This window comes from Cervus canadensis, chromosome 23, assembly GCF_019320065.1.
Source record: "Cervus canadensis isolate Bull #8, Minnesota chromosome 23, ASM1932006v1, whole genome shotgun sequence".
Lineage (NCBI taxonomy): Eukaryota > Metazoa > Chordata > Mammalia > Artiodactyla > Cervidae > Cervus > Cervus canadensis.
The window spans coordinates 45,581,954-45,602,617 of record NC_057408.1 but is presented as its reverse complement, the minus strand read 5'-3'; the positions used below and the strand labels follow the sequence as shown (position 1 = coordinate 45,602,617).

Here is a 20,664-nt window from a genome sequence, read left to right as displayed (position 1 = left end):
AGAGTAAAGAAGGAAGAAAAGAATTAGAGGGTATACGGCTTCCTCAAATACCATGGCTAACGGGGGGAACACTGTACTCTCTGGAACTCAACAGGGCCATCACTTGCTGCTACTCTAGTTCTGAAAGAGCTGCTGAAGAGCTAGCTGCTAACGTCAGAGGTGTCATTCTTATCAAGCTTGCCAACAACGCACTGAAGCAAGAGGCAAGAAGACTGCCTTCCACCAAAGGTGAGCTATGGGGAGAAATGACCCCATGCTTCCTGGATGAAGGCAAAAATGATGGGAAGTATGAGTAAACACAACACAATGACAATATTTGGGCCCACTAATAATGTGGCCTAGAAGACTTTTTTATGATTCCTGTTTTGGGGAAACTGTTTTAAAATCTTTCACTGGCCAAGGCAGACCTGGTACTGTTAGCTAGACTGATTAATTTTACATCTGTTCTAACACAAATAGCCAACAGGCATATTATTTCCAGATTCCTAAAGGTTGGTGAATAGCAGTGGAATTAATTCTTGAGTACACATGAGAACATGCTCTCCCCCTACTTAAATACCATTGTGTTTTTTTCTTATAGACGACACACAGCAGAGCTTTGTTCCCAGTCCTCGAATTCTAAGAAAACCTGATCCTTTTGAAAATCTCAATTCAAAAGTTTTGGAGTTTCTATTGTACAATTGCTATAAAAATTGTGAAATTCATCAAAACTGTGATCCTGGATTTGATTTAGATAAAACTCCTAATAACAGAATTATTATAGCAAACTATGTGTTAAAGTTTGGTTTTCCTCATGGAATTTACTCTGAAACTATATTTTATATATATATTTATATATATAGCATGCATGCTAAGTTGCTTCAGTTGTGACCAAGTCTTTGCAACCCTGTGGACCTTAGCCACCAGGCTCCTCTGTCCATGGGATTCTCCAGGCAAGAAATACATACATATATATATATGTGTGTGTGTGTGTGTATATAATATTCATATATATGGGCTTCTCTGGTAGCTCAGGGGTGAAGAATCCACATGCCAATGCAGGAGACTCAAGTTCGATCCCTAGGTTGGGAAGATCCCCCAGAGAAGGGCATGGCAACCCACTCCAATATCTTGCCTGGAGAACCCCATGGACAGAGGAGCCTGGAGGGCTACAATCCATGGGGTCACAGAGAGTCAGACACAACTGAGCGACTAACACCTTCAGCTGGACAAACAGATGACACAGCAAAAACTCCCTTGAGAAATACTTGGGACTATTTGTGAAGTTTTATCACCTGACGTTCATCTATCCTTTCCCACTAATACACCTTTCCATCTCAAATGTGCAGACTAAAAGCAAGAATAACTTAAGATACAGGATTGTAACCCAGCAGAACTAACTGTAACCAAGGAGAGGGGCTTCATCTAGTACAAGAGACACAAGGGCTCTACACTTGAACTCCAACATCCTCAAGGGACTGCCTTCTACATCTCTCTGCATTGCCCTGCCGGTAAAATGGGGCTAATTCAGCTCATCTAGATAACCCAACAGACGTGAAAGTGAAAGTGTTAGCTGCTCAGTCGTGTCTGACTCTTTGTGATCCCATGAACTGTAACCCACCAGGCTCCTCTGCCCACGAGATTCTCCAGGCAGGAATACTGAAGTGGGCTGCCATTTCCTTCTCCAGGGGATCTTCCCCGACTCAGGGATCAAACCCGGGTCTCCCACATTGCAGGCAGATTCTTTACCATCTGAGCCATCAGGGAAGCCCCACAAACATAAAGAGAAGATGAATTATTCAGGGTTCACTGAGCGCTTTCAATATGAAAAGCACGATGTATGTCACAGACAGAGGGCTCTGACTTCAGGGGAGGCAATCGGCAGCAGGCACAGATGAACTTTTAAAAAAACAAAGGCCCTATTCTCATGTAAATACTCCATAATAAAGGCTACGGAAAGGAAGCTGCAGGAAATATAAAATATAAACAGAATATTTTCCATGAGGAGTCAGCAGATTTTATCAAGTTAATAAATTATTACAATAGAGTATATAAAATCAAACTCATGCAGAATCAGACCAGAGACTATCACGTGTGGCTGCTGGGATCATCTGGTGGGAAAGATCTCATTGATTTTTGTAGAGCACTGGATCTGGGAGATTTTTAAATTAGGTAAAGATGATGACCTGGTTTGGGTGGGAAAAGCTTAGAGGTTCCCAAGGAAGAACACAGCCCAAGAAGTCGTCTCTGGAGGTGCAGTTATTTTTAACCTTTCAGACCTGCATGACATGAAAAGAATTCTGAAAACTGAATGCAAAAAGGAGACATTTTAAGAACTTCTATATCCACTTTTCCTTGTCATGACCTGGGCTAAGATTTAAAAAGGACGGGCAAAGTTTATTTACATTTAAATAGGGATTCAAGGAAGATGAAATTCAGCTTGATATTCTGTATTTACCAGTATATGAAGGAACAGAGCTGGGTGGATTTTCTCTTGGACAGTGATTGGGCTAAGAGAGCCCCGTAGGAAATAAAGGCCATGTGTAGTCGTTTCAGTTGTGTCCGACTCTTTTCGACCCCATGGACCATAGCCCGCCAGGCTCCTCTGTCCATGGGATCCTCCAGGCAAGAATACTGGAGTGGGTGACCATGCCCTCCTCCAGGGGATCTTCTCAACCCAAGGATCTAACCCACATCTCTTACGTCTCCTGCATTGGCAGGTGGGTTCTTTACCACTAGCATCACCTGGAAGCTACACTGAGATGGCTGAAGAATGTTTATTTTGAGACCACAGCAAAGTGCTGTCATCACCCACCATGATTTCCAACAGTAACTGGGGCCTGACACTGTCCAGGGTAGCCTCCCTTTCACTGCCTACGTGTTGCAGCTGCTCCAAAGCTTCCCACACTAGTCAAGTTTTCCACACCCCACGAGGATCCTGCCTACCCTCAGCAGCTAACTTGGATTGTTCTTAGAGAAGAATGCACTCACCAGGACCTGTCTCAATCTCTTCTCTTCCACCTCTCCTGACTTGCACTTCTGCATGTGTCCACACAACAGTGGATGCTGTGGGTGCCCAGATCCTCTTTACTGAAAGGTAATTTTGTCCCTTGGGCTTTCCATGTGACTCAGTTCAGTTCAGTTCAGTCACTCAATCGTGTCTGATTCTTTGTGACCCCATGGACTGCAGCATGCCAGGCCTCCCTGTCTATCACCAACTCCCAGAGTTATTCAAACCCATGTCCATTGAGTCGGTGATGCCATCCAACCATCTCATCCTCTGTCATCCCCTTCTCCCACCTTCAATCTTTCCCAGCATCAAAGTCTTTTCAAATGAGTCAGTTCTTCGAATCAGGTGGCCAAAGTATTGGAGTTTCAGCTTCAGCATCAGGGCTTCCAATGAATATTCAGGACTGATTTCCTTTAGGATGGACTGGCTGGATCTCCTTGCAGTCCAAGGGACTCTCAAGCATCTTCTCCAACACCACAGCTCAAAGAATCAGCTTGTCAATGAAGAAGACGTGGGTTCAATCCTAGGGTTGGAAAGGTCCCCTGGAGGAGGAAATGGCAACCCATTCCAGTATTCTTGCCTGGAAAATCACATGGACAGAGACTGGCAGGCAATAGTCCATAGGATCTCAAGAGTCAGACACAACTGAACAACTGAACATGCATGCTTTTGTCCCTCAGCTGTTCTGAGAGCTGGTTGTTTAAAATTCACGGCTACTGTCTTCCCCAGAGAATTGCCCTCAGATCAACTGTATGTACCTAGTCTGGAAGGCTATGACCCATTCCCCTGGTGGGCAGACCTTAACCAATGAGTAACTGGCAAGGGGAAGGCCAGTCTTCTGGCTCCAGGTGGGTAACCGCGTGTTGCAGCCCCTCCTTCTATTAGACTGACACTAGTTTCCAGTCAAGATCACACTCTTGCTTGGCTTTCTTCCCTACCCCATAGAGAAGATACAGAGTAATATCAGAAAAGAAGATTTTACAAGAAAAATGAACTGTTTTTGACGTGTTAAGTCTTCAATGCCTGTGATATTAAACTTGAGATGTTGAGTAGGCAATTGATATTGAGGGTTTCAAGAAGTTTTGTGTTGGTAAATATATAACCGGCTCTTGGTGGAGGAGGGGGACGCATGCATACATAAGCATTTATACATTTTCCTGATGTGAAGGATGTCTGGTGCCTAATTTACACATACTAATAAAATATAATATTCTATTGTAAACTTCATATCACCAACCAATTCTCATAAAATGTTTTTGTTGACTTTTATCAAGTGCTTGGATCCACAGAAAACCTATAAATGCAACTGATGAATGAGTGTTATGGTCAATATTTATGTTTAAGAGGAAGTGAAACAAGTAATTCCCTGGTAGTGCAGTGGATAAGAATCCTCCTGACAATGCCGGGGTCACGGGTTTGATCCCTGGTCCAGGAAGATTCCCCAGGCCATGGAGCAACTAAGCCCGTGTGCCACAATTACTGAGGCTCATGTGCCTAGAGCCTGTGCTTTGCAACAAGAGAAGTCACCTCAATGAGGAAGCCTTCAGACCACAGCAAAGTCCCAGTACAGCAATAAATAAATAAATAATTTTTTAAAAAAAGAGAAAGTGAAACAATAAAGTCGTAGGTCAGGATTTCTCTTGTTCATCAATGAAAGGACCAATTTCTTCGCTGAAGTGGATAATACTTTTTGAATGTGAGAAGACTATTTCCTCAGTTTTTTGGCATTACTATGTTACAGCTATAGACATGACACTATTACGCTTAACCTACATTATTAACATTTTCTCTATCACCTTCGTAAGTCTAGACAATCAACAAAACAATAAATTAAACCCTGATTTGAAGCATTTCCCAATTTCCATAGTGTAAATATTCCCACTGTGGCAGTTTTCAAGTTACCAAGATGACATCGCGGAATGTGAGTTGCAAGAGATGTGCAGTAATACGCCACTATCAAGTCCTTTCAATACATAAATACAAGAGACGCACAAAATCTCAAGTGCATTAATAGTTTTAAAATGTAGAAAAACTGTTAGGAAGTAATGGGTTTTAAGTATTTATTACTTTTGTTTTCTTTACTACAGTTTATTTTGTTGTAAATTTATAATAAAGGCTGGGTTTGGCAGCTGGCTCACAAAGTTCCTGAAAATGTAATAGTTGGCTGGCCGCAGCACACCATCAGTGTAGAGTGAAGTTGAGTGGTCCAGGCTGAGACATTTAAGTGCATAAGTAATAGCCCAATCAAGCATATGGATGAAATTCCCCCAGGGCGAATATTTTTCATAAAAAGGTAAGACAAGGTAGTGAGGAGGAAACCAACATTTAAAGGCAGGTAGTAGAAAGGTCAGTATGGGGAGGAGATGAGAAAGAGCCAAAGAAGAACAAACGAGGCAGCAGAGGGTGGGGGGTGGCGGGGCAAGGGCGAAGAGTGATGTGAGAAACGGTATGGTCAACAGTGTGAAATGAGGCCAAAAACTGATCACAAGGAATGAAAATTATCCATTCATTCATGGGATCATTTGTTTACTCATTCACCACTAATAATTCATTAAAAAAATTTTTTTATCAGGGTAAAAGTCACATCATATAAAACATACTCTTTAAACCATATTTAACTGTACAGTTCAGTGGTCCTAACTACATTCACACTGTTGTGCAATTCTCGCCACCACCCATCTCCTGGATTTTTCACCTTCCTAAACTGAAATTGTTCCCATTAAACAACAACTCCCCATTTCCCCTCCACACTGCCACCACCCGCTGGCCCTTGGCGTCTACCAGTGTACTTTCTGACCCTGAGTTTGACTATTCTAGTTTCTCTGTATGTGTGTGTGCTAAGTCGCTTCAGTGGTGTCTGACTCATTGCAACCCTGTGGGCTGTAACCCACCAGGTTCCTCTGTCCATGGGATTCTCCAGGCAAGAATACTGCAGGGGGTTGCCATGCCCTCCTCCAGGGGATCTTCCCAACCCAGAGATGGAACCCGCATCTGTTATGTCTCCTGCACTGGCAAGTGGGTTTTACCACTAGCACCACCTGGGAAGCCCATCTCTGTATAAGTGGAATCAGACAATATTTGTCTGCACCTGGGCTTCCCAGGTAGTAAAGAACATGCCTTACAGGAGATGTAAGAGATGTGGGTTTTACCCTTGGGTCGGGAAGATCCCCTAGAGGAGGGCAGGGCAACCCACTCCAGTATTCTTACCTGGAGAATCCCCATGGACAGAGGAGCCTGGCGGGCTGCAGTCCCTGGGGTCACACAGAGTCGGACACGATTGAGTGACTAAGCAGCACAGCGGTCTGTGACTCACTCCAGGAGAAAGTGTCCCCCTGAGAGGCAGGCTGAAGTAGTCTGGAGTCTGGGTGCTTGGACACTCAGTCGTGTCTAATTCTTTGTGACCCCGTGGACTGTAGCCCCCCAGGCTTCTCTGTCCATGGGATTTTCCAGACAAGAACACCGGAGTGGGTTGCCATTTCCTCTTCTAGGGGATCTTCCCAACGCAGAGACGGAACCCTCCTCTCTTACCACTAGCATCACCTGGGAAGCCCTCTACAGCCAGAGCAGGAGGCTACACTTGAGAAGTACCACCTCAAAGGAGGACCTCAGCCCCTCTGAGTGCATCCTGAGTGCATTCTGCCAGAGGGCCCAGCAGTCTGGAAAATGGCTGGAGGTGTACATTTGGCTGCAGAGATCACAGCTGCCCGTTTACCGTATAAAATGTTCTTTCCTTTGTTTCTATGGCATAATATCTCCCAGTTCTCCTTTTGATTTCTCATTGTTTCACTAATCCTCCTTATCCACCCACTCCCACACCTGCCTACGTCCTTAGCCATTCAGTCCTCCTTATATCACTGAGACTCCTCTGTAAAATTATCTTCAGAAAGAAATACTACTTCCTAGTTTGACCTGAATATACTATATTTCACCTAAGACTCGTGTTTTATCTGAGTTTCCAAACTGAAATTATAGAACATGGCTTATCTTTGTCAGCCTGAATTTTTATACCCTTTCCTTTCTCCGTTGTGGCAAACTTCTCGATGCATCAATCCAAATATGAATGTATAGATCCCACACGTGCTTACCAATGTATTCCAAGGAGCTCTTGCTATCTATTTCTCGTAGAAAAAGACAAATTATTAGTAACAGTAATGCCATGTCAGAAGCCCCTCATGTAAGGGAGCTGTCTACCAGAAGAACTTGGAAATGCTTAGAAGCCATAAAATGTTAATAAAGGAAACAGGTTTAACAGGCAACTTGATTGAAGATGGTTGAGTGAATATTATGCGGTAAGGAAAGCCACTTGGAATGTAAAGGTATGTTTGTGGAGGGTGATGGAGAGGTGGGGGAGAAGCTCTAGGAAACAGAAGGGGCATTGTTAAGGTAGGATGGGCACGCAGCCAAGGGTACAAGAGAGATGTGGAGAGGACAAAGAAGTATGATGGCAAGATCATACTGTGTATCACAATGGGCTACAATGGTGAAGGAAGAAAACTGCACTTTTTCCTAGTAAGTTGTAGAATCCTAATCATTTAGCTCTGGGCACAGAATAGAGAATAACAGAGACCAAAACAAAGACAGGAATGTTGTCATCAATGTCATCATTTTCCCCATCTAAACAGACATCCCCAAGATTTCCTTTTTTTTATTAACAAGGGGAAATAAGACAAAGTTAGCTTTGCTTATCATTTCATAACTATAAACTTATTGTAATTCTATAATTCATTAATAAGTCACCAATATAAACAGGCAACTACTCCTTGCCTACTTAAAAATGAAATGTATTGTTCTATTATACAGCTTAGGTGGCTCAGTTGGTAAAGAAACCTGCAATGCAGGAGACGCAGGTTCGATCCCCTGGGTTGGGAAGATCCCCTGGAGAAGAAAATGGCAGCCCATGCCAGTATCCTTGCCTGGGAAATCCCACGGACAAAGGAACCCGGAGGGCTGCAGTCCATGGGGTTGCAAAATAGCTGGACATGACTTAGCAACTAAACCACCACAGACATTGACACAGGTTCAGAATCCCTTATCTGAGACTCCTAAGACAAGGTATTTCATATACAGTATCTTACATCCACACCTCAAGGGGAATGTGAGTCAGATAAAGACAGGCCAGGCTTTGCAGGCAGATGACCTCAGGACAGGTCAGGACTGGGGAGTTTTGAAAAGGGAATTGTGAACCTGTGTTAATAATAATAAAAACCTTCTATTTTAACCCATTTGTTTCATTACTTCATTTATAATATGATTCCTAAATTTCTACATCCTAATTCATAATCAACATTCCTGATACACTTTCAACTAATACTTAGAATTTCCTTTACATATCAGGCATTATTCCACACACTGAGACCAGCAGTAGACAAAGTCCCTGACTTCAGGGAGCTGACAATGACTCCCTTTGAGCAACAGAAGATTCATAAATGAGTTATAAAGTGATGAAAGAATTCGGTTTCATTCCTAAATCTATTTTTTTTTTTTTTATTAGTTGGAGGCTAATTACTCCACAACATTTCAGTGGGTTTTGTCATACATTGATATGAATCAGCCATGGAGTTACATGTATTCCCCATCCCGATCCCCCCTCCCACCTCCCTCTCCACCCGATTCCTCTGGGTCTTCCCAGTGCACCAGGCCCGAGCACTTGTCTCATGCATCCCACCTGAGCTGGTGATCTGTTTCACTATAGATAATATACATGCTGTTCTTTCGAAACATCCCACCCTCACCTTCTCCCACAGAGTTCAAACATCTGTTCTGTACTTCTGTGTCTCTTTCTCTGTTTTGCATATAGGGTTATCATTATCATCTTTCTAAATTCCATATAGATGTGTTAGTATGCTGTAATGTTCTTTATCTTTCTGGCTTCACTCTGTATAATGGGCTCCAGTTTCATCCATCTCATTAGAACTGATTAAAATGAATTCTTTTTAACGGCTGAGTAATATTCCATGGTGTATATGTACCACAGCTTCCTTATCCATTCGTCTGCTGATGGGCATCTAGGTTACTTCCATGTCCTGGCTATTATAAACAGTGCTGCAGTGAACATTGGGGTGCATGTGTCTTTCAGATCTGGTTTCCTCGGTGTGTATGCTAAGAAGTGGGATTGCTGGGTCATATGGCAGTTCTATTTCCAGTTTTTTAAGGAATCTCCACACTGTTCTCCATAGTGGCTGTACTAGTTTGCATTCCTACCAACAGTGTAAGAGGGTTCCCTTTTCTCCACACCCTCTCCAGCATTTATTGCTTGTAGACTTTTGGATAGCAGCCATCCTGACTGGCGTGTAATGGTACCTCATTGTGGTTTTGATTTGCATTTCTCCGATAATGAGTGATGTTGAGCATCTTTTCATGTGTTTGTTAGCCATCTGTATGTCTTCTTTGGAGAAATGTCTGTTTAGTTCTTTGGCCCATTTTTTGATTGGGTCATTTATTTTTCTGGTCATTCCTAAATCTAGTCATGACTCCCAAAGAAGCCAAAGACCACATCCTACATATTTTGCGATATTAATGCCAAATGTAAGAAGTTTATGACTAGGTTGGCTATACAGATCTTTTATAGTTCTAGCAAATATTTGGAATACACAGTGCATTTGTAATCACACTCCTTTCTTTTTCTCAAACTACTTGCTGCTGCTGCTGCTGCTAAGTTGCTTCAGTCGTGTCCGACTGTGTCTGACGGCAGCTCACCAGGCTCCTCTGTCCCTGGGGTACTTACTTGTACCTTAATATTTTTTCTTGGTCAAATTATAGCTCTGTTGGTTATTTTCAAAACACAGATGTGGTTCTTATTTGATGATCCTCTTATTTTTATTAATTTATGATCTTTATTATTCCCCCTAAAAATCTTCCTTAGATTGTTTTGTCTGTGTTTAGTTTTGGCTTCCTCATCCATTTTCCTGAGTTGAATTTATTTTCCACCTTTTTCACATAAAGACATTTAAGGCTATCAGTTTACTTCTAAGAACTGTTGCATCAACACCTCATGAGTTTTTATATTGACAACTTGTATTTTAGCTCAGTTCTAAATCTTTTAAATTTCCACTGCAATTTTCTCTTTAACCACAGATGCTTATTAATAAATTTTGCAAGTTCCTAGCACATGTACCGTTATCAGATAGTGACTCATCCAATATGGATTCTGTAAAATTTGATCAGACTTTATAAATTAGCATAAGGTCAATTTTTGTAAATATTACATATACTTGAAAAAGATTTATACTGTCAGGTACAAGACTTTGTATTTACTTATTAGATTTTCTGCATCAAGGCTATCCAGCATGGTAGCCACTAAGATGGGGCTGCTGAGCACTTGAGATGTGACAAGTGATGCACGCCAAGTGTGAAATACAAACTAGATTTCTAAGACTTACTTTGGAAAGAATGTGAAACATCTCACGAATTTTCTCTCTCTTGAAATAGCATTTGGGGTACTCTGGGTTACACAAAAGATATTATCTTCTCTGTTTCCATACTTTTAAATGTACTACTAGAAAACATTTTAATTACATATGGAGCTGATACTACATTTCTATTGGACAGAATCTTTCTCTATCCTTATTGTTGTCTGGATAGTAGACCCACGTTTCTGCTAGAAACAGACTAAAATCCTTCCACTATGGTCTTGCAGGTGTCCCTTCTGCAATGCGGGAGACCTGGGTTGGGAAGATCCCCTGGAGAAGGGAAAGGCTACCCACTCCAGTATCCTAGCCTGGAGAATTTCATGGGGTTGCAAAGTCACACACGACTGAGAGACTTTCACTCACTATGGTCTTGCAGTTTTACATTTTTGCTTGTAATTCTGTTTTTGCCTTATATATTCCAAAGTTATTATACCTTAAGTGGTTTTTCTATTTAATTACTTCAGATCCTTCTTTATTCTATTACTGCTTTTGCTTATAAATTCTACTTTGATATTATTACCTGTTTATTTTTCTACCTTTCTGTTACAGTTTTAGTAATATCTCAATAAGAATAGTTCGGGTTCCCAATTTAATATCCTATAATAAGCTTAATCCATTTATACTTACTGTGACTGATGTATTTAGATCTAATTTTATGATATTCTTTCATGAGTTTTTACCACCCCATCTCTTTTTTCTTCCTTCCACTGAGTTAACACATTTTGTCTATTTCTTCTTCTCTTTTTTCCTCTTCCCTCTTTCTTGGCTCTTAAATTTATTAATTTGTTTTTTTAACATGACTCATTTTTTTATGCTGACACTTTTTAACATTACTCTTACAATTATACCCTAAAAATTTCCAATAAAGTCTAAAGGTTTTCAGTCTATTTCCCTGAACATGAAAGAAAATCCACATGCTTCCTATCTTGTATCTTATTATTATATCAGCTATCTATTGCTGCAATAATGCTTCATAACAAAGAAACATATACTAGTTTCATACAAACAAAGAAACTATACACAAAGTCAGTGACATATAACAAAACAATGGCTTAAGAGCCTGCAGGGTCTTGTTGATCTGGACTAGACTTGAATCTAATCTGTGGTCAGCTGACTGGCTGGGTGGCTTTGCTGATCTTGCCTGGTGTTCACTGTTGATTCGGCTTTGCCTCTCAAGTCTCTCCCATTCCTGGGCTGGTTAGCCTGGGCAGATTTCCACAGCAAAGGCAGAGGTACTGAGTGGAAGCAGAACTGCACCAGTGTTCTGTAAGCACTCTATACAAGTTACATCTGCTAATAACCCATGGACAAAAAGCAAGTCACACAGCCAAAGTCAGAATCCAGAATCCAGAAAACGAACTCAGCCTCTTCAGTGAGAGGAAGTGCAACATCACATGGCAAAGGGGCACGAACTCAAGAGAGGGGCGCGAAGAATTGAGATCATAAATGCAACCAACCTACCACATTTATAAATTTTTTTTTTTAACCTTTCATCTTCACCTTTCCTTTCCATGGGCTTCCCTAGTGGCTCAGATGGTAAAGAATCTGCCAGCAATACATGAGAGCCAGGTTTGATCCCGGGGTTGGGAAGATCCCCTGGAGAAGGGAATGGCTACCCATTCCAGTATTCTGGCCTGAGAAATTCCATGGACAGAGAAGCCTGGAGGGCTACAAACCATGGGGTTGCAAATTATAAAGAGCAGACATGACTGAGTGACTAACACTTTTTCTTTTTCATCCCGTAAAGCGATCTGCTTCCTATGAATAATTACACTTGACAAATTTTATGTAATCTCTTTTCATCATCCTATACCTTCTTCTGATCATTATTTCTTTGCTGAAGTACATCTTCCATGGATGATAAACTCTCTTGGCCTTTGTAAGTCTGAACATTTCTATTTTGCCTTCACTGAAGAAGGCTAGTTTAGCTAGGAATAACATTTAGACTGACTTATTTTCCCTCAGTACCTGACTTCTCTGTATCTTTTAGATTGTTGCAGATTAATTCTCTTGCAAAAATTTTACTTCTTCATAGGTAATGTGTCTTTTCTCTCAGATAATTTTTAGATGTTTTGAACATCATCATAATTTAACTGAATATGGATTCACTTTCCTTTGCCCTCATTGGACCTAGGGCAAATTGATAATTCAAGTATTAATAGACTGAACTGTGGAAAACTGTCAGCTTTTATCTATGCATAGTTTTCCTACCAATCCCTCTATTTTCTTCTGGAGCTACCTTATTGAAACTCTGCCTTCACTTCCATCTCTCTTCAATGTTCCTTCGTTGATATACATATTTTAACGTTTTGTGTTCTTGTATGAGACAATATCTCACACTATCATCTAAATCACAAATTTCCTCTTCAGTTGTGCCCAGCCTACAGTTTACGCCAATTGAGCTTGTTTCAGTGATATTATTTTTTACTTGTAAGATTTCTCAGTGGTTTTTATGTATGTTTCATTTCTTCATGTTTTTGTTTTGTAATTTCATATCCATTCGAGGACGTGACTGGATAAATTTCCTTGAGCTGCTTAAGCATTCACATTTTAAAATGTCAGACCATTCCATAACATTTAATTTTATATAGTGGGAATACATATTCTTCCAAGTGATTCTGACATATCTTGAAATTTTAGTTCATGGGTTTATTTAAAGAAGGCTTTACTTGTACTTTTTTCCTCTCTTCCCTACCCTTCTTCTGTCTTTCTGCCTTTCCATTTGTACTCCTGGACCCTTGCAGAAAATTCAGAACCAAATCTCTAAAAGCTTCTTTCCCTACAATAATTATTTTAGGAATATTTTAGATCTAATTACCAAGTTTCAGAATACCTTGGTTCTGCTCCATATTAAGATGCTAAATATGTATTATCTAGCTTCATTATACTTAGCTGCCTGGAAAGAAGGCCCTAGATAGTGATCATCAGTAGATTTTTTTTTTTTAAACAAAACCTCCTTTTGGATGTGTGAACAGTTGGGAAGAGTCACATTTGAGCTTCTCTGATGTTAAACAGTAAACGTGGCTCCAGTGTCCAATCTTGTTATTACTTTTAGTTTTTATTACTTCACAGGAGCCAATTTCTTAAGTACCACTACCTGCTTCTAGACTCAAAACCCAGGTGCTCTGTGGTTTCAGTCTCACTCACCAATTCACATTTTTATTCTGTTTTTGCTCCACAGAGATACTTGGTTTTTTGAGCTTGACTGTATCTGCTTTGGTTCCTTTTCTGTCTTATCTTACAGTAGCAGTATTAGTATGCATTTCGAGATAATACATCAAAACATGAACCATCCCTACTTGATCGAAGTCTACATGGAATATTCAAATCCATACACACCCTAAAACAAACCCAAAAAAATCCATACACATTCTTTCTGAGTGACTGATCTTAATCATTTTCCACTTCCAAAGAAATTTAAATATCAAGTGATCTATTTAGTGATATTAATGACATAAACTGTTACCTCCCAGAAGATTATTGTAAATTATGGTCCAAAGTCCTTTAATCATGGGAACATTGACGTATATTTTATTTCAAAGAACCAAAGAGTCAAGTGCCACTGATTTGCAACTTGGAATTCAATTTCTTCTTATAAAAATCCAGTTATAACTTATTAAAACTCAAAATGCTTATGGGAGGGGGAGGGGGCTAGAGGAGGATGAATGACTTTTAGAATAGCCTGAGAATCGTGAATAAAGAAAAACATTGCTGTGTTTATTTAGAGAGTATTACCCCTTGGAGCCAGCATTTGCACTAATGCATTTTACATTAGCGTGCCGCATCAGGAAATCCTGAATTCTGGTGCCAAGGGGGTAATTAATATCAGTTCATGTTTTCAAAATGGTTGTGTTTATGTGGGAATGAGGACTGAGCACTAACATGTTGAGTTTGAAGTATGAAAGCTTGCTGTGAAGCAAGATCTTGGGAAAGAATGGAATACTGAAATTAATGAATAGGAATAGGATTTCTATGGATAGACTAATATTAGTACTGAAAAGAAAGTCACTGCCACACTTCCTTGTTCTTAATTTACTAAGCTAACCATTAACAGAAATAATCCCCTGGTATAGTTGCATCAATAGAAGATAAAATCCTTGATAGCTATAAACAGTATTTTGTTCCATGATGTCAGGAGTCCTAAAAGTGCAGAAAACTTGATGTGTATGAAAAAGTATGAAAAATAATCAATATTCCAAGATATCCTTCCATAGCTAATATAGTTACACTTCCTACAGATATTAAATCCTTTATATTTGACCTGAAACTGAAAGATAAAAGCTATTACAGGTATAAAATTAGAATGCTTTTAGTACATCTTCCCCGCCCACCCCCCCAAAAGCAAAGTTGGCAGGTAAACTAGAATCAATGTATACACTTCAGATAGTCAGTCAGAAAGCTAAGGAAATAGCAAAAAAGCATTAGAGAAAAAAGTCCAAAGATCAAGTTAGGGCAGAAGAAGCCATAATAAAATTAAAAACACAAGAGATTTTATGAAGTCCTATCTAAAACATAATCCTCAAAGTAAGTATTCAGAAAACATGCTATTTATAAAATTTATAAATATGCCAAATGATAATAAATAGTAAGTATATTTTTACCAGTACTTTAACTACATCTATTGTTACTAAATATAGCATTCAGCTAATTCAAGTGGTGGAAAGCTGAATATGATATTAAAGGAAATATGGTGGGTTTTACCCTGTTTCACTAGTTAAGAATATGAACTAAATACAAAGTACACTACACACACAATAAAAACTTGTCACTTCTAAAAACTATGACTCCACACAGAATATGTACAGGGTAGTATGAACTGGCCCTCCCCTACGTGACCCTACATTAGAGTATGGGGTTTGCTGCTATAACAAAGAGCCCCATGAGACAGAAGTGTTACTTCTCTCATGTCATCATCCAGGCAGATAAGCAGTACGGGGATCCATGAGGCCATTCAGGAGACTTTTCATCTTATTTAGTTGCACTGTCATTCTCTAAGTAATTTTCTAAGATGTTAAGTTCAGATCTCCCCACTAATATGTGATAAGAGAGCCCTTGGGAACTGGAAGAGAGAAAATGGAGCATACTTTTAAAAATGTTATCTAGAAGTTACACACATCACTCCAGCCCCTCTTCCACAGGAAGCTGTAAAATGTAGTCACTAGGTAGGTGGCCATGTGTCACCCAAAACTTGGGGATTATTTTTAAAAGAAGAGAGGAGACTACTGATTGTCATCAGTATTTCAAAGAGACCAAAAATGATGAAAAAAATCCTCATAATATTCAGGATTTTCCATTCACCTATTTTAACATTAAATAATTATTTATAATGTACCTCTCACAAAAAACCTCTCAGAATATTACCATAGTTACAAATTATAGCCTAAACATAAATGCAATGCTCACACATCTAAGTTCTTAAACTATAGATCTCTATCAGGAAAAAAATTTTTTTATATACATACATTTATCCACATGTATACAAATATATAATACATACATATATATGAATGTGTATGTGTAATGTATATTTCAATAATTCTCTTACTATTAAGAAGCCACTCATTATTTATACCATTGCAGTTAACTCTTACCCAATAGCAAAACCCTTGTGAGGGGAAAAAATTAATAACTTTATGCCAGCTAAATGAAGTTATATTTAAATAAATCTAACTAGTCTTTGAAATGGCATAAATCAAGCATGTCTTAGCTATAATTAATTTTTTAGGTAAACAAAATAAGGTGACTTCTCAAATAAATTGGTTTATTCAGTAAATGATATTGAAACAACTGGTTATCACATAGGATAAAAACTAATGCTCTAAATCATATCATGTACAGTAAGTTTTAGAAAAATTAAGTATGGGAATATTCTCATAAATTTGGAAGTTAGGGAGGTTCTAAGAAGTTATGAAATTGAATACATCAATAGTATATCTACAGTTAAATAATAGAGACTAAAGAGATGGGCAATATAGAAAGAGAATTAACATTTGCATTTAGAGAACCATATATAATTTTGTAATTTGTGTATATGTATTTATATAATTTCCTATCTCTCTCATATGCCCAAAGAAAAATATACAAAGAATATTAAAAGCCATTTCACAGCAAAAAATAATAAACTCCCTTTAAGTATTTTGGATGCTTAAACTTACAAATAAATCAAATGTAATTCAAATTAAATTCTGAGATAGCATTTTTTAGAAGCCTATTAGAATTGCAAAAATTAACAAGGTTAGTAATCTCGTGTTAGCAAGGATATATCCTTTAGGAAGATAATAATGTACATGGCCTTAAACCTAACATACTAAAATTTATAGTTTAGAAATATTCCAACAATCATATAAAAACAAAACCAAAAACACCTTGCCAGATAGTTTATGAAAGCTTTGCTTTTGCAATTGTAAAAAAACAAACAAAAAATCCAAGATATTTTTTACCTTAAAAAAAAAAAAAGCTGCAAAACAGTGTGGTTAGTTAAATTCCAATTTTGTTTAAAAAGAGAGAATAATATCTCAGCTTATGTGTATAAAATCAAGCTGGAAGAAATGTATCAAACCTTCTTAACAAGTGTTACATTTGAGAAATGAAATTAGGAAGACTGTACACTTAGTATACTTTTGCTAATACCTTAATGATTTAATATAAATGACTTTTTAAAATGAAAGAAAAGGTAGCAATTTGGCCATACATATTCTGAGATGATTTTTTATTCATTGCTAACAATGAAAATACAAAATTTCCAGAGCAGGAAGAATCCTGGTACCAAGGTGTTACTTTAAAAAGTATTTATCTTTAAAAAAAAAAAAAGTATTTATCTTTTAGAGGGAGGTGGGAGGGGGGATCGGGATGGGGAATACGTGTAAATCTATGGCTGATTCATATCAATGTATGACAAAACTCACTGAAATGTTGTGAAGTAATTAGCCTCCAACTAGTAAAAAAATAAAATAAATAAAATGGATAACCAACAAAAAAAAATAAATTAAAAAAAAAAAAAAAAAGTATTTATCTTTTAGAGATACTTATTGAAAGAATCAAAGGACATAGTGTTTGCTTCAATTTGTGGGTGGGTATAAAGACAACACAAGACTGGCCACGAATTGCTAAGTGCCTCATTCGGATTTATGGTACACCAAGATCCTCATGCCATTCTCCACACACACAGAAAATGCCATTAAAAAATTAAAAACAAAACCAAAAACAACTTGCCATCAAAGCTGTACAGACTACTAACATACTCTCAAATGCCGAAACTGGCACAGTTAAATAGTTTTAAATGTTGATCAATAACTGCCCTGCTCTTCTTAGTAATGTTTTGCTTCTGGAATTTCATGGGATGGTATGATTTCTTCATAATAATACATTTTGCTAAAACGAAATTTCCAGTTTTACAATATATGGTCTATATGGTGATGTCAAACTTGGTAGAAAGCTACTGGTAAAGTTATTCAGCTTACTAGGTATCAAAGGAGTAAGGTAATTTTTGTCACCACCAATTAAAAACTTCTACGAAACAGGACTGTTATAAAACAATTAAACCTTGCAAATGCGGTAGTCTCCAGGAAGAAAGTCCTAGAGGAAATTCTGCTTATTAAAATTGCAATTTTAGTTTCCATTAAAAGAAGAATAAGACAACAGAAGATGGGTTGGCAAGACAAATTATTTCTTAATGTCAGTTGAGCTTATTTCAAATGAGATAACGTATCTACACCAGGTTGGGTTCAGCACAATTTCGTCTCCTCAACTCATTTATCTAATTCAGTCATCTTGATTATAGCCTCATGGACTTCATTTTCAGAGAAAGAATTCCATAACAAACAGCCCACACAACATTCTGATTACTGAACAGTTAATTCTAATTAACTTGGGCATGACAAGAGAATTTTGATAAAGTCCTAGAATACAAATATAGTCTGCTTATACTAGACTAACTTATATAAAAAACCCATAGCACAGTCTCCAGACAGAACAAGAGAGTCAAAGAGATCTAATTTAAAAAAACAAATGAGAAAATTAAAATCACAAATAATTTATTCTTCTGTTAGAGTTGATACAGTTTTAAATAGCAACAAAGTACACAGTGGTGGAAAATTGGCACAGAACCTAAAAGCATTTCAGTCACAATAAGGCTGTCCATGCTTTATCTGCTCAAATTTGATGTCCATTTTCTACTGACCATGTTGAAAACAGCCTTATTCAGACTTTAAAACACGCACACACTCTCTTTCATACACACAGAGACACATTAAAATTTCTCCTTTTGGTTACAGGATGTTAAGAACAGTACATTTTGCTTTTTCAAATTTATGGCACCCCTTCTGTTTTGTTTCCAGTTGTAAGTGGGAAAAAACAATCCAATTATAAAGAATATACCTTATTCCCTGGGCACAGGCAACTGTGATGAAAATAGCAACTTACCTTTGGGCTAGACGTTTTCAGATTACGCTTAAAGAATTGTGGTTATAAACTTCTCAATGCATGATTTCCTGCCTAATGCAAAATCCCTGAACTCAGCTCAAACAATCAGGCACAGGACAGTCTCAAGTATGATTAAATAGACCATGCTAATAAAACAGAGTGATCTGAAATGCAACCTCTATGCTTTTAATATAGATTAGAATAAACCTCATCAGCAAGCATTTTCCTAAACATCTCTGTGTTCTATTAACCAACATAAAAAAGGGGGAAACATAAAAATACTCCTTTATAAATGGCATTATTTCCAGTCAAGAAAAGTTGAAAGGAAGGTTTATAAAGTCTCCTGAACTATTCTTATTATAGAAACCAATTATCCTTCTCATGTTAAAAAATAAAATACATCATTGTTGACTCTTCTTTGCTATCATTTATAAAATGTTCTGATATTGTTTACTAGTGATTACTCAAACAAGGTAAAATCAAAACTTTCATGTTCAGTTATTGCTGTTTTAGGAGAGGACTTACACGCAACTGTTAACCAAGATTCTTCAGATCCCACACGAAGCAATTCTTATTGCCTCACATTTTAAAACAGAATTATAAATGATCTTTTATAAAAAAGGTTTTTGTCCATAAAACTGGAAAGCTTTTTAAAAAAATGTCTTTTTACTCAAAACTGTACCACAGTGCCCCTGATTAGCTAAGAGAGAAAAGGGGTCTGAATGTCCTCTGAAGAACCTAGTAGTGGACGTATGGGAGCTTTGTCTTCCCCCTCACCTTTAGCTTCACAGAACACCATTTTCAGACTAGCACAATCAAGCATCCAACGTGCTCCCATCCCCATGAACAGAGGATTTCTGATTCTGTCCAGCGCGTAGTGTACCGCCTTGCATATTCACCACATGAAATAAACATAATATACAAAATATTGCTGCTGTAAAAAGTGTACATTTCCCTCTTCCCCTTACAAAAGAATCTATGGAAAAGTATTAAATTCCCTTAACCTTCATAAACATACAACGCTGTTCACACCTTTCAGTCTGTAACAGTCCGTTTGAAACGCAGTTCCGAAATCATTGCAAATTGGGTATGTCATTGTATTTTCTGTCCAATGTTGCCATCTAGAGTAGACATGTGAAATCAAGAGTATTTTTGAGCTACTAAAGCCTTTTTATAACTAAGCCACACAGGCTGCTTACGGATGAAACAGCCGCTTATCCACAAGGTTTTTCCAAAAACTAGATGGAATGGAAGGGTCTCTTCACAGGAAGGTGTCCACAGTGCTGAGGCGACAATATGGCTGCTAGTAGATCCTGGCTACTGGAATGGAAGTACTTTTCACTGCTGGTAGTTTCCATACTGCCCCTAAAAGATAAATTTTAAAACGTAATTAGATGATCATTTGACCATAATAGTTTGCACAGAAAATCACAAGTAAGTCTTTACACTGTCATATGGCAAAAGCAGCTATTTTCACAACATAGAGATATTGTTCTATATTTAGGTATATATGATATCTCTATAAATTTTTTCTGATATCACAGTCAACTGCAAATGGATTTCAAAATCTTTGAGCCTAGAACAGAACATAATGAGAATTTAAGTTTCTGGTGAATTTTGATGAACTGAATTGATCAGGAATGAGCGAGAAGTTCTGGCTCTAAACTCTGGCATGGTGTGTATCAGTGTATAAATTATGTGCTAGTATACAAAGTTCGTAACTGTTTAGATTATTATAATTACTTATGTATTAACACCAAGTTAGGACAAGTAGCAAGGATGAAGAGATATCTGGGAGATAAGGGGAAAAGAACCTATAGCCTGTCTACAGAATTTGGGCCTCTC

General features: G+C 38.1%; 1 protein-coding gene across 7 annotated transcripts in view; it reads right to left on the bottom strand.

Annotated features, from left to right (window-relative positions):
• Window positions 1–18,414: 18,414 nt before the first annotated feature.
• SS18 (SS18 subunit of BAF chromatin remodeling complex) overlaps window positions 18,415–20,664 on the bottom strand; it is a 71,614-nt gene continuing 69,364 nt past the window's right edge. For all 7 annotated transcript variants that reach the window (XM_043443925.1, XM_043443926.1, XM_043443927.1 and 4 more), the window contains one exon: window positions 18,415–20,184. In XM_043443925.1, the coding sequence (XP_043299860.1) occupies window positions 20,158–20,184 (27 nt within the window). In that variant the 3' untranslated portion in view covers window positions 18,415–20,157. The remainder of the gene's footprint in view (window positions 20,185–20,664) is intronic.